Raw genomic sequence first — 25621 nt, forward strand, 5'->3', positions numbered from 1 at the left:
CCATAAATCTGACTTTTTATCTCAGAATTCTGACTTTATAACTCATGAGTTTTAATCTAATGATTTTTACTTTTTATTTTATAATTATGACTTGTAGTGTCATGCTCTTGATTTTCATTCTCATAATTTGACCTTTAACTCATAGTTAATCATTTTTAACATATTTGATGAATTTTTTGGCACACAATTGTACTTTTTTATCTCATAATTATGACTTTCTTTCATAATTTGGCTTTTTTATCTCGTAATTACAACGTATAATCTTCGATCTCCGGCTTTTTAACTCCGAATTATGAGTTTTAATCTGATAATTTGACTTTTTATCTCAGAAGTACAGTTTTCCATGGGTATATATATTATCAAGGCTACATTTTGATCAGATTTTTTCTTTGTACCTGGCATCATTGGGCTTCCATACTGTCCTGCCACTCCTTCCTATAACTTCAAACATCTGGAGCATAATAGGAAAACACTGACAGGGAACATTTGACTGCACACTGAGTACTTTCACTTCTCATACTTTAGGTAAGTTGTGGTAATGATAGTTTGACTTGTAGTTCAGTTGTTAAACTGTGTTGTATCAGTGCTTTTACTTCAGGATCTGAGTACTTCTGACTCATCCTGCTGTATTCTGTGTTCACAGGCACTCATCAGCTGTTTCTACTCGACTGATCGACTTCACAGGAAAAACAGTCGTGACTGGAATTAGAAACTGAAGCATCCTGTTTCCTTCTCGTGCTGCTATTTTAAGAAAGTTCAACAACAACAAGAAAACTCAAGATAAACCAAATTATTATCACCTGTTAATAACAAAACATGCTGCAGCTGGAGAGAATCATGTTAAAGATAACAATACAACTTACTGTAAGGACACTTTTTGTGACTCACTTGTGTTGTTTGTCAGTCTGATTCAGTTCCTAACTTTTATAACTAATTGTTCTTCTCTTTATTTTTCGAATATATTTCTCCTAGTTTGTGTTTTGTGCTTCAAAAACAGGCAGAATCTAAAATTATCCACCTTCCTGTTCGTAAACTTCGTGTATCTTTTGGTATGAGTGGAAATATCCAATTAGCTGTGTGGGTTAATTACACTCATGAATAATCCATTAGCAGCGCTCCCCCCCGCGCGGGAACGGCGCCCTCTGATTGGTCCGTCCCGGCCGGACATGATAGAAATACCAGGTGTGGAGGGATGTAGCAGACCAGGCAGGACCACCAGGACGACTGAAGACCTGAACCAGAGCCACCTCATCCGTCCTCCGCACCCCGAGAAGACACCATGCTGCCCGGCTCCGCTCTGCTGCTGCTCCTCGGCCTCAGCGCCGCCGCCTGCTTCGAGATGCTGCCGGAGGCAGCTGCTCCCCGCCGGGCACGATTCTCCGCCAACAGCCCGAGTGAGTCCCGGTTCTGTTCCGGTTCGGTTTTAGTCTGGTTTACTGTTCTGAGTCTGGTTTACATGAAAACTAAAGTTTGTTTCTCATTGTTTCTACTTTTTGTTTGGTGGAATGTAACTAAGTACATTTACTCAAGTACTGTACTTTATTTTGAAGTAGGCTACTTCTTTTCTGGTACTTCTTACTTCTACTCCACTACATCTCTGAAGGGAATGTTGGACTTTTTACCACATTTTTCTGCCCGATTTAGTCACTATAAAACTACCTAAAAGTTTATACAAGTGCAGCTGAAAAAATTGGTAGATTTTGAGATTTTTTTTCCACTTCCGGTTGTGGAGGACTGAAACTGCCAAAATAAAAAAATAATGCAATACATGAATGGCTCAATAAGTTAATTATAATGCTGATTAATGCACCAAAAATAAAATTAAACATTATACACATTGTGTTTTTTTGTAAATGGGACACTTAACTTTTTATCAATTCAGTTTCCCATTTTATCTATTAATTTATTCAGTTTGTAATTTGTTTATTTAGGTTTTTGTTTCTGTATTATTTGCCCCTTTTTGCATGATCACCACTATTTATTTTGACAGACATTTTTATTTTTGTATTATCTTTTTGTATTCCTTTATGCATTCTTGCTTCACAAGACAAATTATCACATAATTATTATTATTATTATTATTATTATCACATTATTTCAAATAATTTATTAAGCAATAGTTTATAAAATGAATAACTGAGCAACTTAAATGGAAAACTAACTGGTTAAAGTAAAAAAAAAGTTGTTTTTATAAAACAATTACTTGTCCATTTAAAGGCATATTAAGACATTTATTGAACTATTTATTTTTTAATTTATTTTAGTTCTCCATATTCAGCTTGACAAATGTGAGCAGCTGCTGTTTATTCCTTCAAATTATTTCAATAATTTTGATCATTTTTAATGGTTTCGAGATTTTGACTGTTGCTTATTGAAGGTGTCACAATCTATCAATCAATTAATGGAGAAAATAATCAGCAGATCAATCCCCAATGAAAATACGAATCGGCTGCTGTCCCGTGCTAAATGTGTCTGTTTGCAGCTGATGTGGCCAGATGTTTGAACGAAGCCGTTGCCGTGGGCTGCGGGTTCTTCTCCTGTCTGGAAAACTCGACCTGCGACACCGACGGGATGCATGAAATCTGTGAACTCTTCCTCCACACTGCTGCGACCTTCAACACAGAGGTGGGATTAACAGTCTGTCCGTCCATCACACCATCCACCTGTCCACCTGTCTGTCTGTCTGTCTCACCTGTGTTTGTGTGTTTCTCTCCAGGGTAAAACCTTTGTGAAGAAAAGTCTGCACTGCATCTCTCAGGGAATCTCATCCAAGGTTTTCCAGACTATCCGCCGCTGCAACATCTTCCAGAGGATGATCGCTGAGGTTTGTGAACTCCCGACTCTCAATTACGCCACAAGCTCCTCTCTGATCTCCACTCACTAAGTTTGTGTTTTTTGTCTTGTTAAAGGTGCAAGAAGAGTGTTACACCAGCCTCGACATCTGTACTGTGGCTCGAACCAACCCTGATGCCATCGGAGAGGTGGTGCAGGTGCCGACTCACTTCCCCAACAGGTCAGGACACACACACCTGTCTCACACACCGCAGTCATAATAATATGGGAACATAAAGAGACTACAGCCCTGGTTGAAGCTCTGTGAGGCTGTACTTTGACTTACACAGCTAATACTAGCATGCTAATAGTCAAATGCTACTAGGAACATAAGAAGAGCCCCTGAGTGAGGCTGTAGCAGCACTGCAGTCCATCATGACGACTGTGACACATTGTATTTTTATTGCTTAACATTCCCTTTTACGTTTAACTTCAAAATAATAAATAATAAAAAAGGTTTCAGCCCAAAATGTGGCTTTATTTTTTCTTTTCCATCAAGTTCCTGCAAACATTTCACAATAAAAGCACTATTAAGAAAAAATAAAATAAAGGAAATACACCAGCTTCACAACGCGTCACGTTGGACTCAAGGTTCCCTGTCCTGTCCTGTTGTCCAGGTATTACAGCACTCTGCTGCAGTCGCTGCAGGCCTGCGACGAGCAGACGGTGGCGGCGGTGAGGGCCGGCCTCGTGGCCCGTTTAGGCCCAGACATGGAGACCTTCCTCCAGCTGGTCCAGAACAAACCCTGCGCCACCGGCTCCAGCTCCGGCGCGTTCAACAACCCGTCCAGCTGGAGGAACATGCCCGTGTTCAACATCCAGCCGGGCTTCAGGGGCCGAGACCCCACCCACCTGTTCGCCAGGAAGAGATCCGTGGACAGCCTGGATGGAGGGGCTAAAGCTGAAAACTAGATAACATACAAAAACACTGTATGCACACTGAAACCTGCAGCTTTCTCCTCAGATCGTTACACAATAATTACCTTTTTTGCCAAGAGCTTAGAAGGGGGTTCGGGTTGATAAATATTATGTTATGATATTAATATTGTTATTATTTAGGGTGATTTGCTTAGTTCACTTTCCCTGAGAAACCTGTGTTACAGACATTTAAAAAGAGGCCTATTATACAGTGATTATGATATTTATTTTCTTAAACAAGTTAATTTATGAGGCTGTTATATTTAATGTAGAGAAGGAAAGAGGCTGCGGAGGTCGGGCGATGCTCTCATGCTGGTCGTGGAGCTCGTCACGGCCCCTGAGAAAGCCTGAGATGACTTTATTAGACAAAGGTGTATTTTTAAATGAGACGCTGTTGTGATGTAAAAAACCTGTGATGGTGACAAAAGTCTGGACTTTGTGTTAGAAATAAATGAAGCTATATGATCGATTTTGGCTCGTGTGACTTTCTTTCACTGATCAGAACCTGTTATCAATCTAAGATGATGCTGATGATGTAGTGTAATATAACTGGCCACACACATATATATTAATAACACCATTCTATGAGAGTTATGGTGATCCTATAAAGCACAGTAATATAGTAGTAATGTAGTAGTAACATAGGAGCGTTATAGTGTGACGTGTGTGTTGAAATCAGTAAAAATATCATCTGTCCAGCTACAAAAGACAAAAATTAAGTTTATGTTCAACTTTATTTGTATAGTTTGTAGACGAGCCACCAGGTGGCGTCAACGTATATGAAAATATACATCAACAGCTGATGTCTTCTTCAGCAGCACAGAACTAATCCCATGTCTGACCTGCAATGGTGTAAAGTAACTAATAACCAGTGATTAACTCAGTTACTTACGTAGTGGTGTACTTTACAACGTCATACTTCTACTCTTCTACATCTCAGAGAGAAATATTGTACTTTGCACTCCACAGGATTTATGTGACAGCTTTAGTTACCAGTGATGGAGGGTAACTAAGTATATTTACTCAAGTACTGTACTCTGTTATAGGTCAATTGTGAGGTATTTGTATTGTACTTGTGTATTTGCATCCTCTGCTACTTTATTTTTCTATGCCACTGAATTTTGGCATTTATTTACTGCGTGTATTTGATAATGTTAGTTACTAGTTACTTTGCAGATTGCATGTTGGATCAGAGCCAAAGCAGCACATATTATTTGCACTTGAAATGAAAACACTGATCCTGATAATCAGGCTAATAATCAGCGGATACGTAGTATACAATATATATATGGGTGACTTTTAACACGATATCTTTATCTTTCTAGATTTACTCAAGTAATGTAGTTAAGACACGTTCCAAGGTACTCCTACCTCAGTGATTTACAATTCAGAGGGAAATATTGTTCTTTTTACTTTACTTCATTTATTTAACATCAAAATGAAAATGAGTTCTCAACCTTTGTTTTTGCTCGTGACCTCTTGTATACGATCAGAGTCTGGTTTGTCCTTCTTGTCGTGTCTATGATTTCCAGTTGTTCTCAGTTTCACCGTGTTTATCCTGTTTAGTAGTTTGGGGCTTCTGGAGACTTGAATTATGTCGCACAAGCTATTTGGAGCCATTTTCTGTTTTTGTTTTTTCCCCCCTCTTCGTCAGTTTAGCACGAGAAGTTGACAAGGACTGAAATGTCTTAATTATCTTTTAATAGTGCATGTTTGATTCTAGTGCATATTTAGCCTTCATATCCATTGTGCATGTTTATGGTTTACAAAAGGTAACCAGACTAGTTGGCATATGAGGACGACTTTTGCCCAGATACAACCTGTTGACTGGAAGAAACAACCCTCCCCAACTCCTTGTAGTATCTGAGAGATGGACATAAACAGGTGTTGACATTTTCATGAAAGTGTGGGTCAAGTCGAGTCAAGAAAAGTAGATTTTTTAAAACAACATGCATTTTTTAAAGATAAGTTCAGCACATCAACCCATAAATGAATTATTTCTTTAATATGTGGTTTGTTTTCCTCAGCACTCCCCTGTCAAATGTCAAAGCTCAGTACAGGACCAGTTTGATCCCTGATCAGTTGTGTAAAAACCAGACTGAACACTTTGAACTTTCTTCTCTGCCTCCTACAGACAGACTCCTGACACCGGATACAGGCGACCAGCACAACATTATATTTAGACCTGGCAAGAAAAAAATAAGAGGAGGCAATAACTTCGTGTAGCCGCATTTTTTTTTACAGCTCAAAGTCGTCGCAGGCTTAAACTGTCCAACTCAGATTAACTTATTTACTGCATGTCAAGTGCAAGGGTTCACCCGGTGTGAACAGATGACAAAATAACCTCCCAACATGTTGCAAATGCTTCACATGAAACACAGGAAGACCAGTTTTCTATTTCAAGATAACGCTGAGTATGAAAAGTGAACCCAAGCACGCTTTGCTTAGGATGTGATCAACAGAGCAGCACTGAGTCGTGTTGAGAGGCTTAAGACGAATTCATCAAGATATAAAACGACAATGGATACTGTGACAGAAGGTTCGGCCGCGCCAGACGTGGACGCAGAGATGACGGCGTTGACACCTGAAGATACTGAACAAAACCTGGAGGCCAGCGACGAAGTGGAGCACCTTCGAAACAGGTAGAGCTCAGTGTCAAGGCCAAAGTTTTCTGTGCAGTGAGGTTTACTTTGATAAAAGTAGAGTGAAGTCCAGCATTACATCTTCAACAAGCTGCTCAGACGCAACAGTTTTATGTTACAGTCATAAATTGGATTCATTCCCGTATTAAACTGTCAATCAGCGGATGAAATTCCCTCTGAGCCACCAACTTTGTTTACCTTCTTGCAGGTTGTCTGAAAGTGTTTTGGAAGGGTGATGATTCAACTTCATGATCATTTTGTACGATGTAGTTTTGGTGATATTGAATTCTTCTGCTATATACTGAGAGGTGTTTCTGTTATTTTGTCCACCCCATTGGCACCTCTCTGTGTAATGCCACACAGTTCAACAGCAGCACAAATTACATCCGACACTTCTCTTAAGCAGTTTAAAGGACCAGTTCACCCAAAAAAGAAAATTCAGTCATTTTGTTCAGAAGGTGTTTTAACTACGGAGGATCGGAGCTGCTAAAAATCAAAAATACGTACAGGAATAAATTGATGTGAAATCAGTAAATATATATTCGATCAAATTCAACAGGCGTTATACTACTATATTTAAATGAAATGTGATATAAAATTGATTTAAGGCCCCTACATTTGCAATTTGAAGCAGAAAAGCGTAAAGAAAATACAAATAAATTCAGGAATAAGAGAAAATAATACATTAAAAAGAACATAAATAACTAAATGTAACAATAAATAGATTAATACAAAAATGAAAAGTTATATGTAAAAGTCAATAAATAGTAAAAGGTAAATAAAACAGAGGCAAATTAAAGAAGAAATAATATTTTAGGTCACATTTTATAAATTAATTGCCTACACTTATTTTCAATACCATTTAATTTTTTGGCGCATTTAATGGTATAATGATATATTTTTGCTTTTGTCAGTCTTAATCCTCCATATAATACAAGTATCAAAAAAGATTAAATAACAATGGCTTTAATTTGCTTCTGAGATCTGGAATCAAGACGGAATCTTTCATTTTGTTTCTCCTTCACTGTGCCTTCAGTTTACGTCAGGCCGTCCATGACGACAGCGTGCGACCTAAGATGCAGTGCCTGATGATGGACTCCTCCTTCTCCATGGTGACGATGCAAGGCGAGGACAGTGGGATTGCGTGGGAGACGACTCCTAGTCGATGCAACACGCCTTGGGCATCTGAGCCTGGAAACTCCACCGTGGATCTCGGATCTCCGGTTGCAGTCCGGCCAGCAACACCTGGGTCTGTTCCAGCAGGAAAGATTATCTTCGTCATGGATGAGGAGCTGATTTCAAGACGGAAGAAAACTAAAGAGAGGGTGAGGAGCAAAGCTGTCCTGGCTCTCAGTTCTGAGAACGTCTCAGGAAGGCCGGAGTTAGTCGGAGTCTCACAGCCAAACGTGAAAAGCGAAGAAGGAGACGAAGAAGCGAACGATCCGCTGGAAGATAAAGAGCAGCTGTTGTTCAGCTTGGTGTCTGAGGGCTCTGAAATCCTCAACATTGTTGTTCCACCAAAACTTGCGACTGTTGACGAAGAGGAGAGCAAAGAAATGGCAGACAATCTTTCATATCTGGAGGACAGCCTTGTTCCTAAAGCGACTGAAGAGATGAATGACTACGAACTGGTTTGTTCAACAACAGGATCAGCTGCAGCAGGAAGCGACCAAGTCAAGCCTTCACCTTTGAGTCTGATGGATCCACCAGGAGCTCCCGTGGCGAGACCTCCAGGTAGAGCAGCTCCTGGAAATGTGGACTACTTTGAGGCATTCACCCTGATTGATGCGCAAGCTCCAGGAAGTCCTGCTGTGATCACGCAAGGACAGGTAGTAGAAGAAGCTGAGGTTACCGCTGAGAGCAAGGACATCGAGAAACCTGCGCAAACTCAAGACAACACCGCAACAAGAGCGACAACTGTGGATATTGACAAGTCAGACACAATCAGTTTAGAGGAAATCACCAGTGAGCTTCTTGATGAAGTCTTCTACGGTGGTACAGAAGACTACCTGAAAAGTCAAGAAGGCGGAGTAGCTGAAGGTGCACGTTCGAGACTTCCTTCAAAACCGAGCGGTTCGACTTTGTTTGGAAGCCAAGAGGAAATCCTGACTCCCATCTTTCTCCCGGAAGGACCTCCCAAAATCATCGACCAAATTTTGCTGGAGGAGCCCAAAGCCATGGCGTTCCTTTACACGGACCTGTACGAGGAGGCAATCGGCAGTCGTACCAAAGACGAAGACACAGAGAGTCTGACCTCTGAGAAATCTTTCCACAGCAGGCATTCAGACCGAGAGGCCAGGGGGTATTTAGAGAAGTATGTCCTCATAGATGAGACTCCCGTGCTGGAAATGGAACCAACTGAAAGTGGAAAATGCCAAAAAGAAGAAGGTCCTCGAGTGTTGACTCAAGATCTGTATGAATTTGGCATGGTGTCCAAGCATGACAAAAGTGAGATCCCAAATTCAGAGGAGGAAGTCACGGACTTCTTCAGATCCAGCGCCAATTCTTCTCCATGTGAATTAGAGCCTTTCGTTCGCTCAATAGAAGAGGACGAAATCCAACCAGTGACAAAGAGCAAAAGCACGAAAAACAAAACCGTTTCAATCAAGGTTGAAAATGTCGCTGAAATCCCAGTCGATCCCCTCGACATCTCAAGCTTCGAGTTTCCCCCAGATGAACTTGACTGGGGAACAACAGATGATCTTCCTACAGCTCAGGTTGAGAAACACAGGCATGGAGGTCAAGACTTGTGGAAACAAGATGTTGAGGTGCAAAAGCCAGTCGCTCCTCCAAGAAAAAAGGCGACTTCCTCTCCTAAGACATGCCTGGACCTAACACCTCTGACTCCGGTTGAAGTCGCTCTACAGGAAGAAGAAGAGGCTGGTGGGAAGGAGCAGAGGGTGGAGGAGAAAGAGACGGCATCGCCGGCCGAGACCGCCGACGAGGGAGATGGAGACGGGGAGGAAACATTTGCTCTGCCTGAGAGTGTGTTGGCTGCACAAACTGACAGTGTAGTAGATAACAGCGAAATAACTGTCACAAACAGCAAACCAGAACCAGCTGAGGGGAAGGACACTAAAACAGTAGAAGAAGGGAAAACAAGTGAGACTGAGGTATCTCCAAAACAAACTGAACCAGAGGAGGCAGGTGTTAAGTCATCAGATTTGGGTAAAACAGATACAGAAAAAACAGAAAATAGTTCAACTGTCCCAACGACTGAACCAGCTAAAGATAAAGGACACTGTATTATACTCTAAATGAGCGATGGTATTTTTAACAAGTTTAACATTAAGTGCCTTAAAATCATAGTAGAATGAAACAACAACCAACTGAGATAAATTCTTAAAAAGAGTGTGATGTATATCTCAGTCTAGCTTTTATAATTTGATCCCATTTGTACCCGCCTGTACTCAGACTGCATGCATTCAGAAATCGCACTGATTAGATATCCATAGGAGGACATTTTCCTTTGTTTCTCCAGGTTAACCCTCAAAACTCATGGAAAGCTGAGTCGTTCGCCTTTTCAGTGGTATCACGCGTCTTGTTTGGCTCCATAGTGAAAGTGATTACGCCATTGCGTGCTCTTTGACATTGATCCAAAGAAACCTACGTAGTTTCTTCACCTGATTGTTGCAGCTTCTGAAGCATCCAAGTACATCTTTTTAATTTAAAAACTAAAATTTCCAGGGTTCTGTATGAGTTCACAGTAAAATTAAAAAATACATTTGACAGCCGTTTTTTTTTATTATTCTTGTAAATTCATCCATTATCAGATGAAGCACATGTAAAACTGTGACTTTAAATGAGCCAGACTGAAAGTTAAAGACCCCCAAAATGTATTGTTTGTCTTTGAGGGTTAACCCAGTCTCTCCGGTGTAGACGGTTGGCAGTTGTGCATGAATCATATCGTGTTTGAAAGGTGAGGTTTGGGTCACCAGTGTGAATAAAAAAGGGTAAGAGTGCATGTGTCTGTTTGTGCAACGTTTGGGTGGATCTTCAGCTATAAAAAGCCTCTCTGGCTGTTAACATGATACCTCGACTCTCAACCAGAAGTCTGTGTACCATGCTCTCTCTTGTAAACAGCCAAAAAAAGTGTGTATACTATGCAAACATGCGCTTGTGTCACTTATATGTTTTTCTAAAACTGCCATTACTAAAATTAATGCTAAATTTAAACATTTTAAATGTGTGCATCTGCCCCTAAAGTATCCACATCAAATATCAGGCAGAGAACAAATATTTATGACCATGTTTATTTATTTTTTTGCCAATGGAAAGGAGCTGTTTTTAGGCCAGACAGTGCAGTATTTACCCTAAACTAGAGCCTTAGCGATATATTGGTTGGCCTACAGCAAATAAAACACCATCGGTGTATATGTTGTCTGATATTCGCCAATATGAAAACTTATTTTAGGGGTTATAAAATGAATAAAGATGCTGGGAGTCATTTTGTTAGTCTAAAATTCTCAGTGAAGTTCACTCTACCAGTGCACTATCATTTTAAGAGAAGTTTATGGCGACACATAGTGTTAAAAATCGGCATTTTCTTTTTTTTTTTCTAACCTTTTAAATGACTTTTTGTCCTCCACGTCGACAGGTGGCAGCAGTGAGTTGAGCTCGCCATTAAATATTACACGAAGAAGTCGCAATGTCAAAGATGTAAAGCAGATAGAGCAGTTATGCCAATTCTCAAAGCCAATACATTTACGTTTTCGCCATTGTCCCTCATCTAAACTAAGCATTTTGAGGTGACCTATCTTCGCTATTAAGATACGAACAAAACCTGTTAGCAATTCAACAGAAGTTAGCAAAATTACATTAGTCTAACTGACAGTTAGCTTAAATTGCTAACAGATCTCAGTGTATCTGCGTTACATTAGCGAGCAGTGGTTTGCTGACGCAGATTCGCATTATATGATATAAAGAGGAAAGGAATAATAAATCATTCGAGCCTCGTAAGGAAAATACATTTGTTTAAAATAATTAGCTAACGACCTTCGGCTTATAATACCAGTTGTCGCTCATTCTAGCTAGTCTATTTCTATGCTGAAGCTCTGCTAGCCGGCGCTGTGTTTGACTTCTACGATAAGTTAGCGTTTTGCTAACCCCGCAATGGACAATGTCCACAGTCTTTACTCGTCAGTTACTCCTGAAGAAAACGGAACAGAAACCTGCGACAGCTCCTCGACGGAAGATGGATTAGTGGACGCTTTCGGCGACCTGGCAGCCCTCCCGGTGGAGGTTGGCGAGAGAAGACCGACGTGTTTACGGTGCCGGTGAGCTGAATTAAAGTGAAGCTAATGCTGCTAGCTAGCCAAGTTAGACTGTCTGGACCAGGCAGGAAAGAAAACCCCCTCGACTCTCCCCCCTGTCCTCCCCCTTCTCCCCATCCTCCTCCTCAAATAACTGGCATGTTTTAATGAGGCAACAGATTTATGTCGTTACAGAAAAAGGCTCAAGACCAACTGAATCAGAGAGATGGGGCTAGGCCGGGGGAGTAAGTGGGCAATCACAGCTTCACGTCTTCAACTTTCCTTCCATGTAGTCGCCCTCAGAAGGTGTGTCTCTGTCCCTTTCTTCCATCACAACCCCTGGAGGTGTCGTCATGTCTGTACGTCGTGCAGCACCCCGCAGAGGTGAGTGTATTATCGATAAAGCTCAAACAAGACAGCAATTCCAATCATGTAATTTATGCAACAAAAAACAGGTTCCCCAAAAGTCAATATAAACCCAAGTATGATTTTCTTAAGTACTTTACTTGAGTATCTCCTTTTTGTGCTACTTTATACGTCCTCCTCCTTTTACTACATGTATTTGATTTTTTTAGCAACTAGTTACTTTTGCCATCTCAGATTATTCAGTGTTTATAGACTATTATTTGGGATGCATTACCAATCATGTTATTGTTGTGGACAGGACTTTGTGTGATTCACAGATAGATAACTGTGGATTTGTCCCCAATCAATCATAAATGATAAATGAGAGGAGCTGATTAAAGAGTTACACACTCATCTAAGTCACCTATTAAATCTTTTTAAAGATGACGTTAAGTAATTTTAGTTTAACATGAGAATACTACATCAGTAAAAGCCACAACAGGATAGTGTTCCTCCGCCCAAAAATTAAGCGGTGAATTCAGTCTTGGAAGTTTTTGCTTGTAACATTTAGTTTTGTGAATTGTTTTGTGGTTGGTGATGTGAGTATGGCCTTCTAAAAACTTACTATTTAAAAACATGCCAGCTAATCACAATGAAGCCTTTTATGAGGGACTCCTGGTTAAATCAGCTGTTCTAACCTCTAATGTTCTTTCAGGAGAGCCGAGTACTTCGCACAGTTCCTCTACTTGCTGCTTGTTTGCCACAAGGAAAATGCAACGTCATAGTTGGAAGGAGGTTCAATGAGGAAAAGTAAGCTCTATATCGAGTTAACACAGTGATTTCAAAATGTTGTGAGTGAAGTCTCCAATCCATATATATAATTTTTTTTGTCTCCATAGGCACCCAGAGCTGGCTGCGGTGTGTCGGGACAGCAGAACGCTGATCCTGTATCCGGGCCCCAAATCCCAGAACTTGGAGGAGTTGGTGCAATACCAGGAAGTAGGGACTGTGAAACATAATGTGATCATCATAGACGGCACCTGGAGCCAGGCGAAAAACATGTTCCTCAAAAACAGCCTGTTCCACCTGCCCAAACAGGTTTGTGTGACTGTCTTGACACATGTCAAGAGGTTGAGGTTAGATGCGAAGAGAACAGGAATTGAAAAGAGATGTATTTATTTTTGAATCGCTGCTATCCATTGAGTCACTGAGGCCATTTACATATATCTTAGCCAAGATTTTTTAAGTTAAAACTGTCTTTGTGTGTCACCCTTAATACAAAAATCATGCTGGAACCGAGAAGAGTGCCATGTCCACCGGAGACACTATGAATTCTTCGATTACACCCACTGGTGGCAAAGCTGCCTCCCCCACATGAAGTGACTAATTAAATGCAAAAATAAAAGAAGATATCTCTCAAACGTGGGCAAGTGAACACTGTGGACACCTACTTATTTAACTCCAGCTGGCTCATTTATCATAACAATTTCTTTCTTCCAAGTAGTTTAAATGTACAAGTACGCAAGATGTGCTTATCTGTCTGGATCAGATTAATAGAGTACTTAAAAACAGTAAAGATGGATTACATGTATGCCTCATTTCCTCTGAATCCCTCGTACATGTGAAGGCAATATAAACACCACTGCCACACCTACATTACTGACCACCCGTGCTCTGGTTAACAGGTGCAGCTAAACAGGACTCTGTCCAGTCAGTATGTGATCCGCACCCAACCTTCCAACATCTGTCTGTCCACGCTGGAATGTGCTGCTGTCGCCCTGTCCATCCTGGAGCGGAATGATGACATCCAAGAGGTAACTTGATGAGTCAATCAAAAGACCCTACATTGTTCTTTAGCGCCGAAAGGAACAAATCCCTGTTGGTTCATTACTTTGAGTTACGTAGTCGTCACACTTCGTTCACCCTCCAGGTTCTGCTGAGGCCCCTGAAAGCCCTTTGCTCCTTCCAGCTGCAGCACGGCGCTCAGATCCATCACAGCAAGGAGCATCTGCTGAAGAACGGCATGTACGACAAACCAATGCCCAAGAACAAACGCAAGATAAAGAGGATGGAGAAACTGGTCAGTGACCACAACATCTCCCCAAGATGAGGGAGGGACAGAGCAGAGACACTGGGCTCGACTCTTCTCCGTCCTCACAGCTGTCTACGCTGCACAGGATTGTATCATCAGAGCAGCATGTAGCAGCGTCAGGGTGCCGCCATGGAAACCTCTGAACTTATGGGAATTTTGTCTTCTGGTTTTTAGATAATCTAATTTATAATTTAAAGATGAAGTTAAGTTAAATCAGGTTTCTGTTTACATTGTTCCTCCCTAGACTTTATAAACACTACGGTGGTTCTGTTGTGATTGGCTCTGTGGCTCCAGCTGATCACATCTGGAAGGGCTGATTCCACTGATGTCTTTTTTTTATTGAGAAAAAATGTTCTTTCAGATATGTTGCAAACTAAAAATACCTCTAAAACACACGATATTCCATGAAACTACCAGACACGCAATCGAGCAGGAAAACAGTGAAGCTGCAATTTTGAGTTGTATTGTGCTGTTTGTAATGCACAGTAAAGTACAATTTAGCCGTTGTTTTTAAATACTTCTCATAAATGTGGCCTCAGGCCTACAAGAATTTTTTTTTATCAGATATTACACACAGAAACTAAGGTAAATCTGTCTGCATAAGATCGTCTATGCCATAAATAACATGTCAATACATTTTACATGGACAATAAATCTTGATTTTCTCATTTTATTGTCGGGTATCTAAGTATCTTATTTGCCATTTCAGATGCTGAGAAATAAATGAAATGATTCATATCTTTAAAAAATGTGATTATGTTATAACTCATTGAACTATAAACCGGGCAGGTAATTGTTTTTAAACACTGACAGTGAATAGTGCAAAGAGAACATTTTAGAAAGAATACCAATACACTGTGAGTAATAGTGCAAAGAACATTTTTTAAAAGATTAATTAAACACTCTGAGTGACAGTGGATAGAGCAAAGACAACATCTTAATTTTAGATCATAGTGAAGTGAACTATTTCTAATGCATGATGTTTTCAGAAATGTTGAAATAATAATACAGATTGTCTCTCGTAGAAAACCTGTACCTTAAAGGGAGTCAAATTTGGACAGGTAGTGTATGTGGAGATGCAAAAATATAGAATACTTCTATATGCAGTAGTTACCAGCTGTAAAAATACATGTTTTTGCAGGTCATAATTGATAAAAGACAGTTCATTGGACTATTAAACATGGCTGGAAATAGAATGTTACACTTATTTATTTATTTTATGTATCTTTAAAACATTTTATTTATTTTTTTTTTACATGTTTTGTCTTCAGTATAATACTTAATCAGAAAGAAAATCAGAGAGGTAAATACGAGGGTTGAATAAATCACAATAAGAAATGAAGTAAATGTTAAAAAATAAGCAAGAACAATAAATGAATAAAGTTGTTTTCTGATATCTCATGTTTTAATATGCCAACGAGGCTATCTAATTAAAAGTTTCCCAATTTGCATAAATGTGTAATAAATCTAAAAACACCTAAATGTGTATTTTGGACATTTTCTTTCGACTAGTTTTAAAGAAACCGTTAATTTATTTAATGAATGCTTTATAAAATCACTGTTGTCCATAATTACAAGCAAAATAGACTTAAATCTTGAAATCGACCAGTAAAATTACGTTTTCGACATTACGAGCAGCTGATGAGATTTTACATATGTGAGAACTGCAGATATTCTTTAAGAAAAACAGAGAAAAGAGACTTGATCGGTGAATTCTCGTTTCTTCATATGAAACGTGTGTGTCATGTTTACATTCGACTGTATTTTGTAATACGGCTAGTTAAGTAGCCCTTGGTTGAGCTACTGCGCATGCGTGTTTCGTGTCAGCCCCGGTCGCTCCGCCATCTTTGTCGGCTACCCATTGTTCACTCTGGAGCTAACAGCGGTGGTAAATCAGCTCATACTGCGCAATAAAATAACTTGACGGTGTCAAAGGCAGCTGCCCGCGACAGTCGTGGATTTGCTCTCAGGGTCGCGACTTGTTCTCGGCCAGCAACTTCAACAGAATGGACGATGACCAGCCCAAAACCCTGTAAGTGTGTGTTCCTGCGTTCCCGTTAGCTAACCGCTTGTATTCGTCACGTAGCTAGCTAACATCCACTGGCAGCCTATTATCCAGCGCGCACTTCAGTCCAAAAATGTTCGTTTCTCTGCCGTGTAAAGACTGGACCTCTCACTGAATTACAAAATCAATAATCGTTCGTTGGTATTCTTCAAAGCTAACGCGGTTTAACAAAACACAAACGCATCGGAAAATCCGGCAAAAGCGTTCATGCTAGCTAGCTAATTCCAGAAACATCTTAGTTAAATTAACCCGTCGGTTCACACTGCTCGTCAAGAAAACTGTGAAAGGAGGATTATTAATAAAATGAATACTCCATGGTTTGTTTCGCTTATGCCGAACGAAATAGCGGCCTAGAGATACCAGCCAAACATATCAGACGCTGTGATATACTGCAAGCAAAAATGACGACGAGCAGGAGAACACTAAACTGCCTGTTTTTTCTATGGACATCGGTGTGCAATCACCTCCATAGCGTTACTCGGGCTAGAGAATAATTATGGCATAGGCCCAGGAACATTTGTATTGTTAGCAGGAACCTCGATAAATAGTATCGTGCTAATGCTGATGTTAAATTGGGAACCGGGTTATTTTTGTTAGCAGGTTAAGAACTTCACCCTATTTAAAGCCAGCAGTGATGTAAGGACAAGGTCAATAGCTGGGATTTCAATGATGTTTGTTGTCCTGAGGTGCACTTTGTGTTTGGCTGGAGAGCTCATCATTAAGTGCAGACTCCAGATCATTTTTCTGGACGGCCTTGAGATTTAACTGCCTTTTAATACTGAAGGTGCACTTGAAATCTGTCAATTTCTGGGTGCTGATATCTGATTTTATCGAGTTTCTAATGGTAAAATATCCATGTTAATACCTTTCCTTTGTGACAGCAATAGCTGATCAGTGTATAAAATTATCTCAAAGAGCAGGCTGAGTTAACACTAAAGTTATGTAAATATGGATATTTAAATGTTTTTGTTGTACAATATTACAACTATTTTGATTGACAATTAATTTCTTGATTAATTTATTAGGTTTTTGGTCTTTAAAATGGGGTTAGGCCCAAGATAATCTCTGAAAGAGAAACTGACTAAATATTCACAGTTAAGAATTTGGAATCCGAGTTGACCTTTCAATGTCTATCAGAATATTTGGCTATTAATTTAATAGCTGAAAACTAATCGATGAATAGTTGCAACTCTAGTTACAACCCTAAAACACAAAAAAGACTTAACACCATTTTAAACAAAAAGATAAAGCCATTTAGTGTTTATAGGGAAAATTAGGGGAATGGAGACACAAACCCAACACAATTAGGAAAAATTAGCAGAGCTACTCCACTCTTACCTCCCCTATGTCTATTTGTAGTCCAGACAGCAAATATTCCTGTATGTGGCAGTGCACAGGCCTGTGTAGTAATGAAAACAATCTAAAAACCAGCCTGTCCAGGGACTGCTGATACAGTTCCTTTGGGACAACCTAACAAGTCACAGGCCACCATTGGTGTTTCTCTCCCAGGCTGGATTTTCATAAAATTGGAGGAAAGGCTTGCTCCTGCTTCGGCACCCACACTAGATGTAAAAATCTGCTATTACATCACAAAACATTCATTAGTACTGTCTGTGTCTTCTGTCCATGTTTTAAAAAACAACTTAGGTATGTGGGGAATCTGTCCAGGGATGTGACAGAGGCCCTCATCTTGGAGTTGTTTGGCCAGATTGGACCCTGCAAGAGCTGTAAAATGATAGTAGATGTAAGTTTGTCATCTTTTCTTATTCTATGTTGGGGTTTTTTCTCTCTTGAGAACATGCTTTGCCCACAACATGCCTCATGCATTAACATTTTGCTTTTCTTGTGATCTGATTGTATCACTTGCTCACTTCCTCACTATTTTTTCCAGTGGCCAGGACTATACGGCCTGCCTTTTTAAAACAAATGCTGATGTCATTATATGTACTTTAATTTGAATAATGGCCACAGTGATTATTTGCATTTTTCCTATCGGTTACAGAACACTATCTGCTCTATAAATCGCTTGTCCTTTGCTCCTTTTTAAAAACAATCTGAAACCACAAACATGAATACATGTTAGTTGCTCATCTGCCACATGCATATACCCTTCCATTCTGACGTTGTTCTAACTCTTCAGTATCACTAACAACATGCCTCCCCTGCCAGCTGAGACGAAAAGGAGCATTTCTGACATTCCTGCAAATGCCTTTATTCAACCTTTTAATGACATTTCTGACTAAAAAGCAGGTGACTGAATGTGACTTTTCAGTTAAATGTTTGTTTTCTGTCCGCTACAGACAGCAGGTCATGATCCTTACTGCTTTGTGGAGTTCTATGAGCATAGACATGCCACTGCCACAATTGCAGCCATGAATGGTCGGAAAATTCTGGGTAAGGTAAGCAATCAATTCTCCTGGGTGAGTCAACTAGGGCAAGGCTGGGTGGGCAGGGTTCAAATGAAGCGGCTGAAAAAAGCTTGTATCTTGTTAAACCTTATCTTCCTGCTCCACTTCATTTAATTTGTTTTATTCCCCCTGTGCACATTTTTCTTCTGTGCACAATCTCAAATGACTTGGGTCATTTTAGTATTTAAATACTTGACAGTGTGAGATTGTTGGTAGTTTTTCCTGGATTCTCATGGTAGGGATTCAAAGCATGAAAGCCTTAATGGATACAGAGTAATCAGGGTCAATGAATTACTAGATAGTTGTAGTGTATGTGGTTTTACCATTATTGTACAATTTATGATCTGTGGCACAATCTAATTTAGGTTTGAGCAGCCATCATAAGCAGAATTTTCATTATTTGCGCTTTACAGCGTTTGTCAAAGAAAAAAAATCAATTGTTGCTGTAACTGCTGTTAATTGGGCTGCAGCTAGTAACTACTGCTACTAATAATGAAATATAACAATCAGATAGAAAAAGTTAATACACTTTTTTCACTAACAGTTCAACACCACAGAATATTTTTTAATATCTGAGATGGTGGTTAAAACCAGCAAATATTCACACTGGAGATGCTGGAACAAGTATATTTTGGAGGGATTTTTGCTTAAAAAATGACCTGAAATAATGTGTATTTGCTCATCAAAATAGTTCAACATCGATCTAACCTGTCTTCGGAGCTTAGTAGGGGTATAACGGTACACAGAAGTCATGGTTGGGTACGTACTACGATTTTGGTGTCACGGTTTGGTACATTGGGGGATAAAAGAAACTAAAAAAAATACCCAAAATTATAATGCAGGTTTCATTTAATTTATTTTTGATAGACCGTAGAGCAAGTTTCCTCACACATACAATTATCAAGCAACACCAGCACACCGCCCAAAACTTTACCACACCGCTGGTTTGTAAGAAGTGGTGTCTTATCTAGCCGCAGCCTATCAGTCTCTGCATCTTCTTCTTCCTGTTGTTTAATTGCGTCGTCATCTTCTGCTTTTGCTGTTTTGATGGCGGTGAGTGGATCTGAACGGTTATGCTCAATCCCACAGACTTAATTTCACCATAATGTGATAGGCGTATTCTTTGTATGACTTCTTGCACAGAACCATGACATTCAATGCCGTCACTTTTTGGGATGAATAAATGTACCGTTACACCCCTAGAGTTTAGACATTTGACCAATTAAGTAAAAAGAGAACAGGATTACATTACAGGCATAACTAACAAACTGACGACTTACTTCTGGAATTTACTTAAGTGTAAATAGTGTTGTTTTACTGTCACTTCATGCGCCATGCTGTCTCTGCTTTAATCAAGATTTTCCTTAAGTGAGTTTGCCATCTGTGTATGAATTGATTTAACATGGCCCTGCTGTGTAATCATGCTACGTGTAACATTCTTGATCTCCTTTAATTAATGCTCTTCTGTGCCCCTACATCTTTACTGCTATGTGTTCTTTTTGCAAACTTATTTCCACATAGAATCCACATAAGAGCAACTTCCAGAGAAATACATTCAGTTGAAAATATTTTATCCTCAACAGGTATTGAAGGACCATTTGAGGAGTATAACAAGTTCGTAAAAATCACTTGTTTGTAAGTCCCTTGTTATTTGGACCTTACTTCCTACAGTTTTGCTCCAAATTTTTTACTAGACTGAGACTGAAATGTTCCTGATTATGAAGGTGATATCCCTTTATATGCTCCACTGTATTATACTGTTTGATTATTAATGCAAAGGTATGTAAAATTAGATATTAACAATGGATGAATCGATTTGTAGTGGTGGTTTAAGAACCCAAATGTGGCATACAGAGACCAGCTTATTAAAAAAAACTATCTCAATCACAAAATATAACCTTTGTAAAAGTGGTGTGTGTGTGACAAAACCTCTAATCAAAGAAAAAGCACCATCCTCTCTTCTGCAAGCGTACTTCACTTCTCACCTTTCTCCTCTTCCTCGTCTCTACAACTGTTTCTCTTACAGGAAGTCAAGGTCAACTGGGCCACGACACCAACCAGCCAAAAGAAAGACACAAGCAGTGAGTAAAAATAAAAAACTATCTCATGGTTACATTATTTCTCCTTGAATAACCGAGGGGTTTCAAGGTAGAATTTATCAGAATTCTCTTTATCCACAGTACTCTGTATATCACATTCTGTCTGTGCTACAGTATTCACAATAAGAGACAAGTTCATGGTCTTTATTTTCATCTACTCAGCAGTTGTAGCAAAGCAATTCTTGGCAAGGAAATTCTAAGGTCACAGATTCCCTCCAGCAGCGTTCATACAAATATATGTTTAAAGAAAATCGTGAAAAAAGGACTCTAAAAGATAAAATAGTGGAGATGTTAAACTCTATCAGGTTGTGCAGTAATATAGTACATAAACATGGCAGGTATGCACGTAAATATATTCTTGAGACCGTGAAAAACCCCATAGCTGTACTCCATTTTACTTTTTTATACGTTTTAATTATGATTTTAAAAAAAAACATAATAATCTGTGAACCTCATTCCCTTATTCTAAACCTCACCGATGACTTGTTTTTCACTTGATTGGGTTGAGTAGTTTTGTCCTGAGCATCCAAGGGACCCTAAAGAAAATTGGCAACATGTTAATGCAGAATCGTAATCATGACCGTAATCATATTAATGACAATGATTTTTTTTTTTTTTTACCTGTTGTTTTTTAGGTCACTTCCATGTCTTTGTTGGAGACCTAAGTCCTGAAATAACCACAGATGACATAAAAGCAGCGTTTGCTCCTTTTGGGAAAATATCGTGAGTGCCAATTGGTTCTAATTATCAGTCATGTATGAAGTGTATTTTATTTCGTGTCAGCATCTTTATTGAGACCTGATTAATGATGAATTCTTGACTGACTGTGTTGTATTTGTTCCACAGGGATTGTCGAGTGGTGAAAGACATGGCCACAGGTAAATCTAAAGGCTATGGCTTTGTCTCCTTCTTCAACAAATGGGTAAGTGTGCCAATGATGCCCATGTTAGAGGACTGAGAAAACATTAGGGGGTTGAGATTGTTGAGGACAGGGCTTGCAGTCAGATGCTTTGTATTTGATGTTCAGCTGATGACTCAGCAGTTTGTTTCCTCTGTGTACTCAGGATGCAGAGAACGCCATACAGCAGATGGGTGGACAGTGGCTGGGCGGGAGGCAGATTCGGACCAACTGGGCCACGAGGAAGCCTGCTCCGAAAACTGCAAATGAAAGTAAGTCAACGTCTTTTCAAATCAGTCAAGATACTTGGATTACTCTAGATGTGCTGTTTAGAGCCCATTTATTTATTCATTCATTCATTCATTCATTCATTCTACAGTTTATATTTTAAAATAAAGATTTTAACTTTTGTTATTTTAGCATCCAATAGCAAGCAGCTATCTTTTGATGAGGTGGTCAACCAGTCCAGCCCCAGCAACTGCACCGTCTACTGTGGGGGAGTCACAATGGGTCTCACAGGTGAGTCTTACTTTGTCAACAGTAGTAAGTTGAAGCTTTAAAATCAATATCTGCACATGGAATAAACTTTTTTTGTTTGTTTGTCTGCAGAGCAAATTATGAGACAGACCTTCTCACCCTTCGGGCAAATAATGGAAATACGCGTTTTCCCAGACAAAGGCTACTCATTTGTGAGGTAAGCTGACTTTCTGACTCACCAGATGGCTGTTTACTTCATGCACTGAAGGCTGAACTGTCACATATGCATCTCACGTAAATGTAGGATGAAATTAAACAATCTAATTTCTGTGTGCAGGTTCAGCTCCCATGAAGCAGCAGCTCATGCCATCGTATCTGTCAATGGCACATCCATAGAGGGCTATGTTGTGAAGTGTTACTGGGGCAAAGAAACAACAGACATGGTTAGCCCCATACAGCAGGTACAGATGCCACAGGTATGGACCAAGATCGTCTCAATACAACATGTTGTTTGTCTATAATCTGGACTAGTTACATTAAATTAAATCCCTGGTGATGGACTGTTAGACTGCTCGTTTATTTGACTGTGAGATCCTGTTCTGCTGTACGATGCGGCTGTAACGTGATCCTCTGCGTCCTGAAATATTCTTCTCTATGTCAGCAGAACACGGTGAGCTTCGCAGCGCAGCCCTACAGTCAGTGGGGTCAGTGGTACAGCAACACGCAGCAGATTGGTCAGTATGTGCCCAATGGATGGCAGGTGCCGAGTTATGGAGTCTATGGACAGACCTGGGATCAGCAGGGCTACAAGTGAGTACCAGAGACGAGCAGGACACGAGTATAGGGAAAAATACCTATGTTTACCCTCACTGAAACTGTCTCTTTTTCTATGTCATGGCATTTTTCTGTGCCAGTTACTGTCACTACAGCACTAAATGGGGCATCAGAAAAGCTTATTTACACTGCCCATAATAACAGGGTTTACATTGTTTTACTCCTCATAATAAAAGTCCCTTTATATTATGAAATGACAAAGTCACTAAATGAGGAACTAAACCTTTATGCCAAATACCTCTCAGACACAGTTGAGTCTTACAACTCAATATCATTTTAGGGGAGGGGGAGAGGTCACAGGATGTCACCACAACCCACTTGGGAGATGGGTCAGGCTCCACTTAGCTCTCTTGAAATCTGATAACCGTCCAATCTTTTCAACATGCTTGAAGTAATAAGAGTAATCTTAGTCTGACCCATTTTTTTTCTAACCATATTGTTTCTGTCTGCTCTCTTCAGTCATTTACATGCTGGTGCTGGATGGACAGGCGTGGGCGCTGTGAGCAACGGCGGCATGGTGGAGCCCGGGCAGGGAGTCAACGGGACTGTGCTAACCAACCAGGCTGGCATGAGCACTGCTGGCTACCACACCCACTGATCGCTGACCACAGTAGCCCTCTGTAAGCCTCCGCGGCCACAAGGATGATACTCTGCTGGGGGAAGGAGCGCATTAGATGTGCTCTCTCTGTTACCACACACAACTTATTCTGTTAGTGAGGCTGGTCTGCCATTTTATCAACCTTACCAGCCCATAACCTCACCCACTGCCCAAATCTGCAAGTGTAAAGAAAAACAGTCCACTCCAGAACACTTCAACACTGTTCAAACAGCCATTGCTAATGCACCTTGCATTCCTGGGCCCATTTTATTGTTTGGCGTATTTTTGTAATGCCTGCAGATAACTGGCCAAATGTAAATATACGACCGTGTCAAGACATTTCTAGCACAGCCACATTTTAGTTCAAAAGGAAGAAATGTTCAGCTAATGAAATTTAAAGTAAAAACTCCAGGTTTTGTTTGTTTTCAGCCCCTCAGAGCCAAAGAGGAAGGGCAGGATTTTATACCAACGTTAAACAATTAGACAGGGAGCTGAGGCCAACCAACCTTCAAATCCATAGTAAAGGGTGCAATTTTTATTTTTTTCTCAATTTGGAACCTCTTACTCTCACGGTTTTGGTCTGTCCACCTCTTGCAGAAGTGAAATACAAGTCCAAGCAAGTTCTCAGGGTGTTGTCAAGTCATTCTGTGAAACGTAGGAAATCACTGAGTAGAAGTAGGCAGGTTGAGGGGTAGCAGACAAACAAAACAGGTCAAATTCAGCGCTCTTTCACTTCATCTCCCCGGAACGGACTGAACGGACTGAGGATCCAGTCTGTGGATAATGTGTGTATGCTTGCGTGTGTGCATGAACTCTGATGCTTTTACACACACAACGTCCAGTTCATCACTTCCTGAAACAAAAAAAAGGACTATGCCATCTTTTTTTTTTTTTTCCCCCTCATCTTCATCAAGTGTCATCTTCCGTCTTTAAAACGCTGACATTGTATAAAGAGCTTTTGCCTTTTTGTGTTGATTTCGGGACTGTCTTATAAAGAAATGTTGCAGTGACACCATCGAATCATGTCACACGTGAGACCTTTTTATGTTTGTTTATAAAACATTACGTGGCTGTAAACTGTCAGCTTTATTTTTTAAAAATTAGATTTTCAATATCTCAAATAAACCAATTGCAGGGATTACTGCCACTCTTATCTTACTTATAGGCAGACAAATATTGCACAAATACTTAAGGTTATCTTTTCACAAAATTTGAAATACTAGGGTTGTTTTGTTTTTGGTTTTTTTTTTTATGTTTTTGCATTCCACGTTCTTTTGTAATTTCCTTTGGAAGTCTGTTTAATGTAACAGTCTGCTCAATTGTACTGAATCTGTATAAAGACAACATGTTAATTAAGCAAGACTGCTTGCTTCTGGTTGGAGTAATGGATCCCAGAAACGGCTCTTTGACAGTAGCAGCTCTGTCCAGTGCTGGTCCGTGTACAGTAGAGACAGTGCAACATTTGATTCTTCCAGAGGCTCTGAGGACAAGCAACATTGCTATGCAGAAGCCTTTCAATTGACAAATAATACATAATATAAGTTATTCTGTTTTAAACCTAAATAACAATCATTTTTATAGATGAAGAAAACAACCTAGAAAGTTGAGCTGCAACAATAAGTCGATCGAATTTAATTACCAACTATTTTGATTATCCATAACTTGTTCAAGTCAGTTTTAAAGCAAACATGTCAAACATTTGCTGGTTTCAGCTTCTTAAATGTGAGGATTTTCTGTTTTTGTCATTTATGACGGTAAATGAAGAGTCTTTAGGTTTTGGACTGTTGGTTGAACAAAAGAAGCAGAGTGAAGACTTCAGTTAGGGCTCACTCTTATTTTATTGACTAAATGAGCAATCATGAAAATAAACGTTGGTTGCAGCTCTACTTCTAAGGATCAGATTTTTGCACTGTGGCCACCATCATTTTTAATATAGTTGGAAAATCCATTGTGTTGCCTTATTATCAGTGAGTTACTTTTAATTTAACCAAAAATCATCTGAGAGTAGGCGGTGCCTAAGAATGTTTTCAACCTATGTTTTGGCAAGGGAAGTTCTGTTGATGCTTCGGTAACATGGTTTGAGTTTTTGCTTTGTCCCATTAAAATGCTGATGCTTAAAAGTTTCCTGGACACATCTATGTAATCTGGTACTTCTTAGACT

General features: G+C 39.8%; 4 protein-coding genes across 5 annotated transcripts; all 4 read left to right on the forward strand.

Annotated features, from left to right (window-relative positions):
* The first annotated feature begins 1181 nt into the window (after positions 1-1181).
* On the forward strand, positions 1182-4219 carry stc1l (stanniocalcin 1, like). The gene is made up of 5 exons (XM_030434973.1): positions 1182-1394; positions 2483-2625; positions 2717-2824; positions 2910-3013; positions 3450-4219. Exons 1-5 carry the CDS (start codon positions 1280-1282, stop codon positions 3742-3744), a joined length of 765 nt encoding a protein of 254 aa, XP_030290833.1. The 5' UTR covers positions 1182-1279; the 3' UTR covers positions 3745-4219.
* A 1774-nt stretch (positions 4220-5993) lies between these two features.
* LOC115593160 (cardiomyopathy-associated protein 5) lies at positions 5994-10875 on the forward strand. Its single transcript, XM_030436565.1, has 2 exons — positions 5994-6392; positions 7429-10875. The coding sequence occupies exons 1-2, from the start codon at positions 6271-6273 to the stop codon at positions 9647-9649; spliced, it is 2343 nt and encodes a 780-aa protein (XP_030292425.1). The 5' UTR covers positions 5994-6270; the 3' UTR covers positions 9650-10875.
* Positions 10876-11054: 179 nt separating this feature from the next.
* On the forward strand, positions 11055-14754 carry dtwd2 (DTW motif tRNA-uridine aminocarboxypropyltransferase 2). Its single transcript, XM_030436566.1, has 6 exons — positions 11055-11668; positions 11938-12028; positions 12705-12799; positions 12889-13087; positions 13675-13803; positions 13920-14754. Exons 1-6 carry the CDS (start codon positions 11505-11507, stop codon positions 14097-14099), a joined length of 858 nt encoding a protein of 285 aa, XP_030292426.1. The 5' UTR covers positions 11055-11504; the 3' UTR covers positions 14100-14754.
* A 1137-nt stretch (positions 14755-15891) lies between these two features.
* LOC115592543 (nucleolysin TIA-1-like) lies at positions 15892-25580 on the forward strand. Of its 2 annotated transcripts, none has more exons than XM_030435429.1 (12): positions 15892-16113; positions 17794-17890; positions 18447-18545; positions 20581-20635; positions 21289-21376; positions 21500-21575; positions 21718-21823; positions 21972-22070; positions 22161-22245; positions 22366-22504; positions 22693-22838; positions 23322-25580. In XM_030435429.1, the coding sequence occupies exons 1-12, from the start codon at positions 16088-16090 to the stop codon at positions 23458-23460; spliced, it is 1155 nt and encodes a 384-aa protein (XP_030291289.1). In that variant the 5' UTR covers positions 15892-16087; the 3' UTR covers positions 23461-25580. The 2 variants fall into 2 exon arrangements, with proteins under 2 accessions (XP_030291289.1, XP_030291288.1); XM_030435428.1 differs by having other exon boundaries at positions 15893-16113; positions 22690-22838.
* The last annotated feature ends 41 nt before the right edge of the window (positions 25581-25621 follow it).

The sequence above is a fragment of the Sparus aurata genome, chromosome 12 (genome assembly GCF_900880675.1).
Source record: "Sparus aurata chromosome 12, fSpaAur1.1, whole genome shotgun sequence".
NCBI classification, from domain to species: domain Eukaryota; kingdom Metazoa; phylum Chordata; class Actinopteri; order Spariformes; family Sparidae; genus Sparus; species Sparus aurata.

What these genes read in the sequence shown, in the direction of transcription:
- stc1l (XM_030434973.1), top strand. Translation starts at nt 1,280, where the DNA reads ATGCTGCCCGGCTCCGCTCTGCTGCTGCTCCTCGGCCTCAGCGCCGCC. An exon ending in ATTCTCCGCCAACAGCCCGA is followed by an intron (nt 1,395 to 2,482) that starts GTGAGTCCCGGT and finishes GTCTGTTTGCAG; the next exon opens with CTGATGTGGCCAGATGTTTG. An exon ending in CTGCGACCTTCAACACAGAG is followed by an intron (nt 2,626 to 2,716) that starts GTGGGATTAACA and finishes GTTTCTCTCCAG; the next exon opens with GGTAAAACCTTTGTGAAGAA.
- LOC115593160 (XM_030436565.1), top strand. Translation starts at nt 6,271, where the DNA reads ATGGATACTGTGACAGAAGGTTCGGCCGCGCCAGACGTGGACGCAGAG. An exon ending in GTGGAGCACCTTCGAAACAG is followed by an intron (nt 6,393 to 7,428) that starts GTAGAGCTCAGT and finishes CTGTGCCTTCAG; the next exon opens with TTTACGTCAGGCCGTCCATG.
- dtwd2 (XM_030436566.1), top strand. Translation starts at nt 11,505, where the DNA reads ATGGACAATGTCCACAGTCTTTACTCGTCAGTTACTCCTGAAGAAAAC. An exon ending in TCGTGCAGCACCCCGCAGAG is followed by an intron (nt 12,029 to 12,704) that starts GTGAGTGTATTA and finishes ATGTTCTTTCAG; the next exon opens with GAGAGCCGAGTACTTCGCAC. An exon ending in GGAATGATGACATCCAAGAG is followed by an intron (nt 13,804 to 13,919) that starts GTAACTTGATGA and finishes TTCACCCTCCAG; the next exon opens with GTTCTGCTGAGGCCCCTGAA.
- LOC115592543 (XM_030435428.1), top strand. Translation starts at nt 16,088, where the DNA reads ATGGACGATGACCAGCCCAAAACCCT. An exon ending in GTCGGAAAATTCTGGGTAAG is followed by an intron (nt 18,546 to 20,580) that starts GTAAGCAATCAA and finishes TTTCTCTTACAG; the next exon opens with GAAGTCAAGGTCAACTGGGC. An exon ending in TGGGATCAGCAGGGCTACAA is followed by an intron (nt 22,839 to 23,321) that starts GTGAGTACCAGA and finishes TGCTCTCTTCAG; the next exon opens with TCATTTACATGCTGGTGCTG.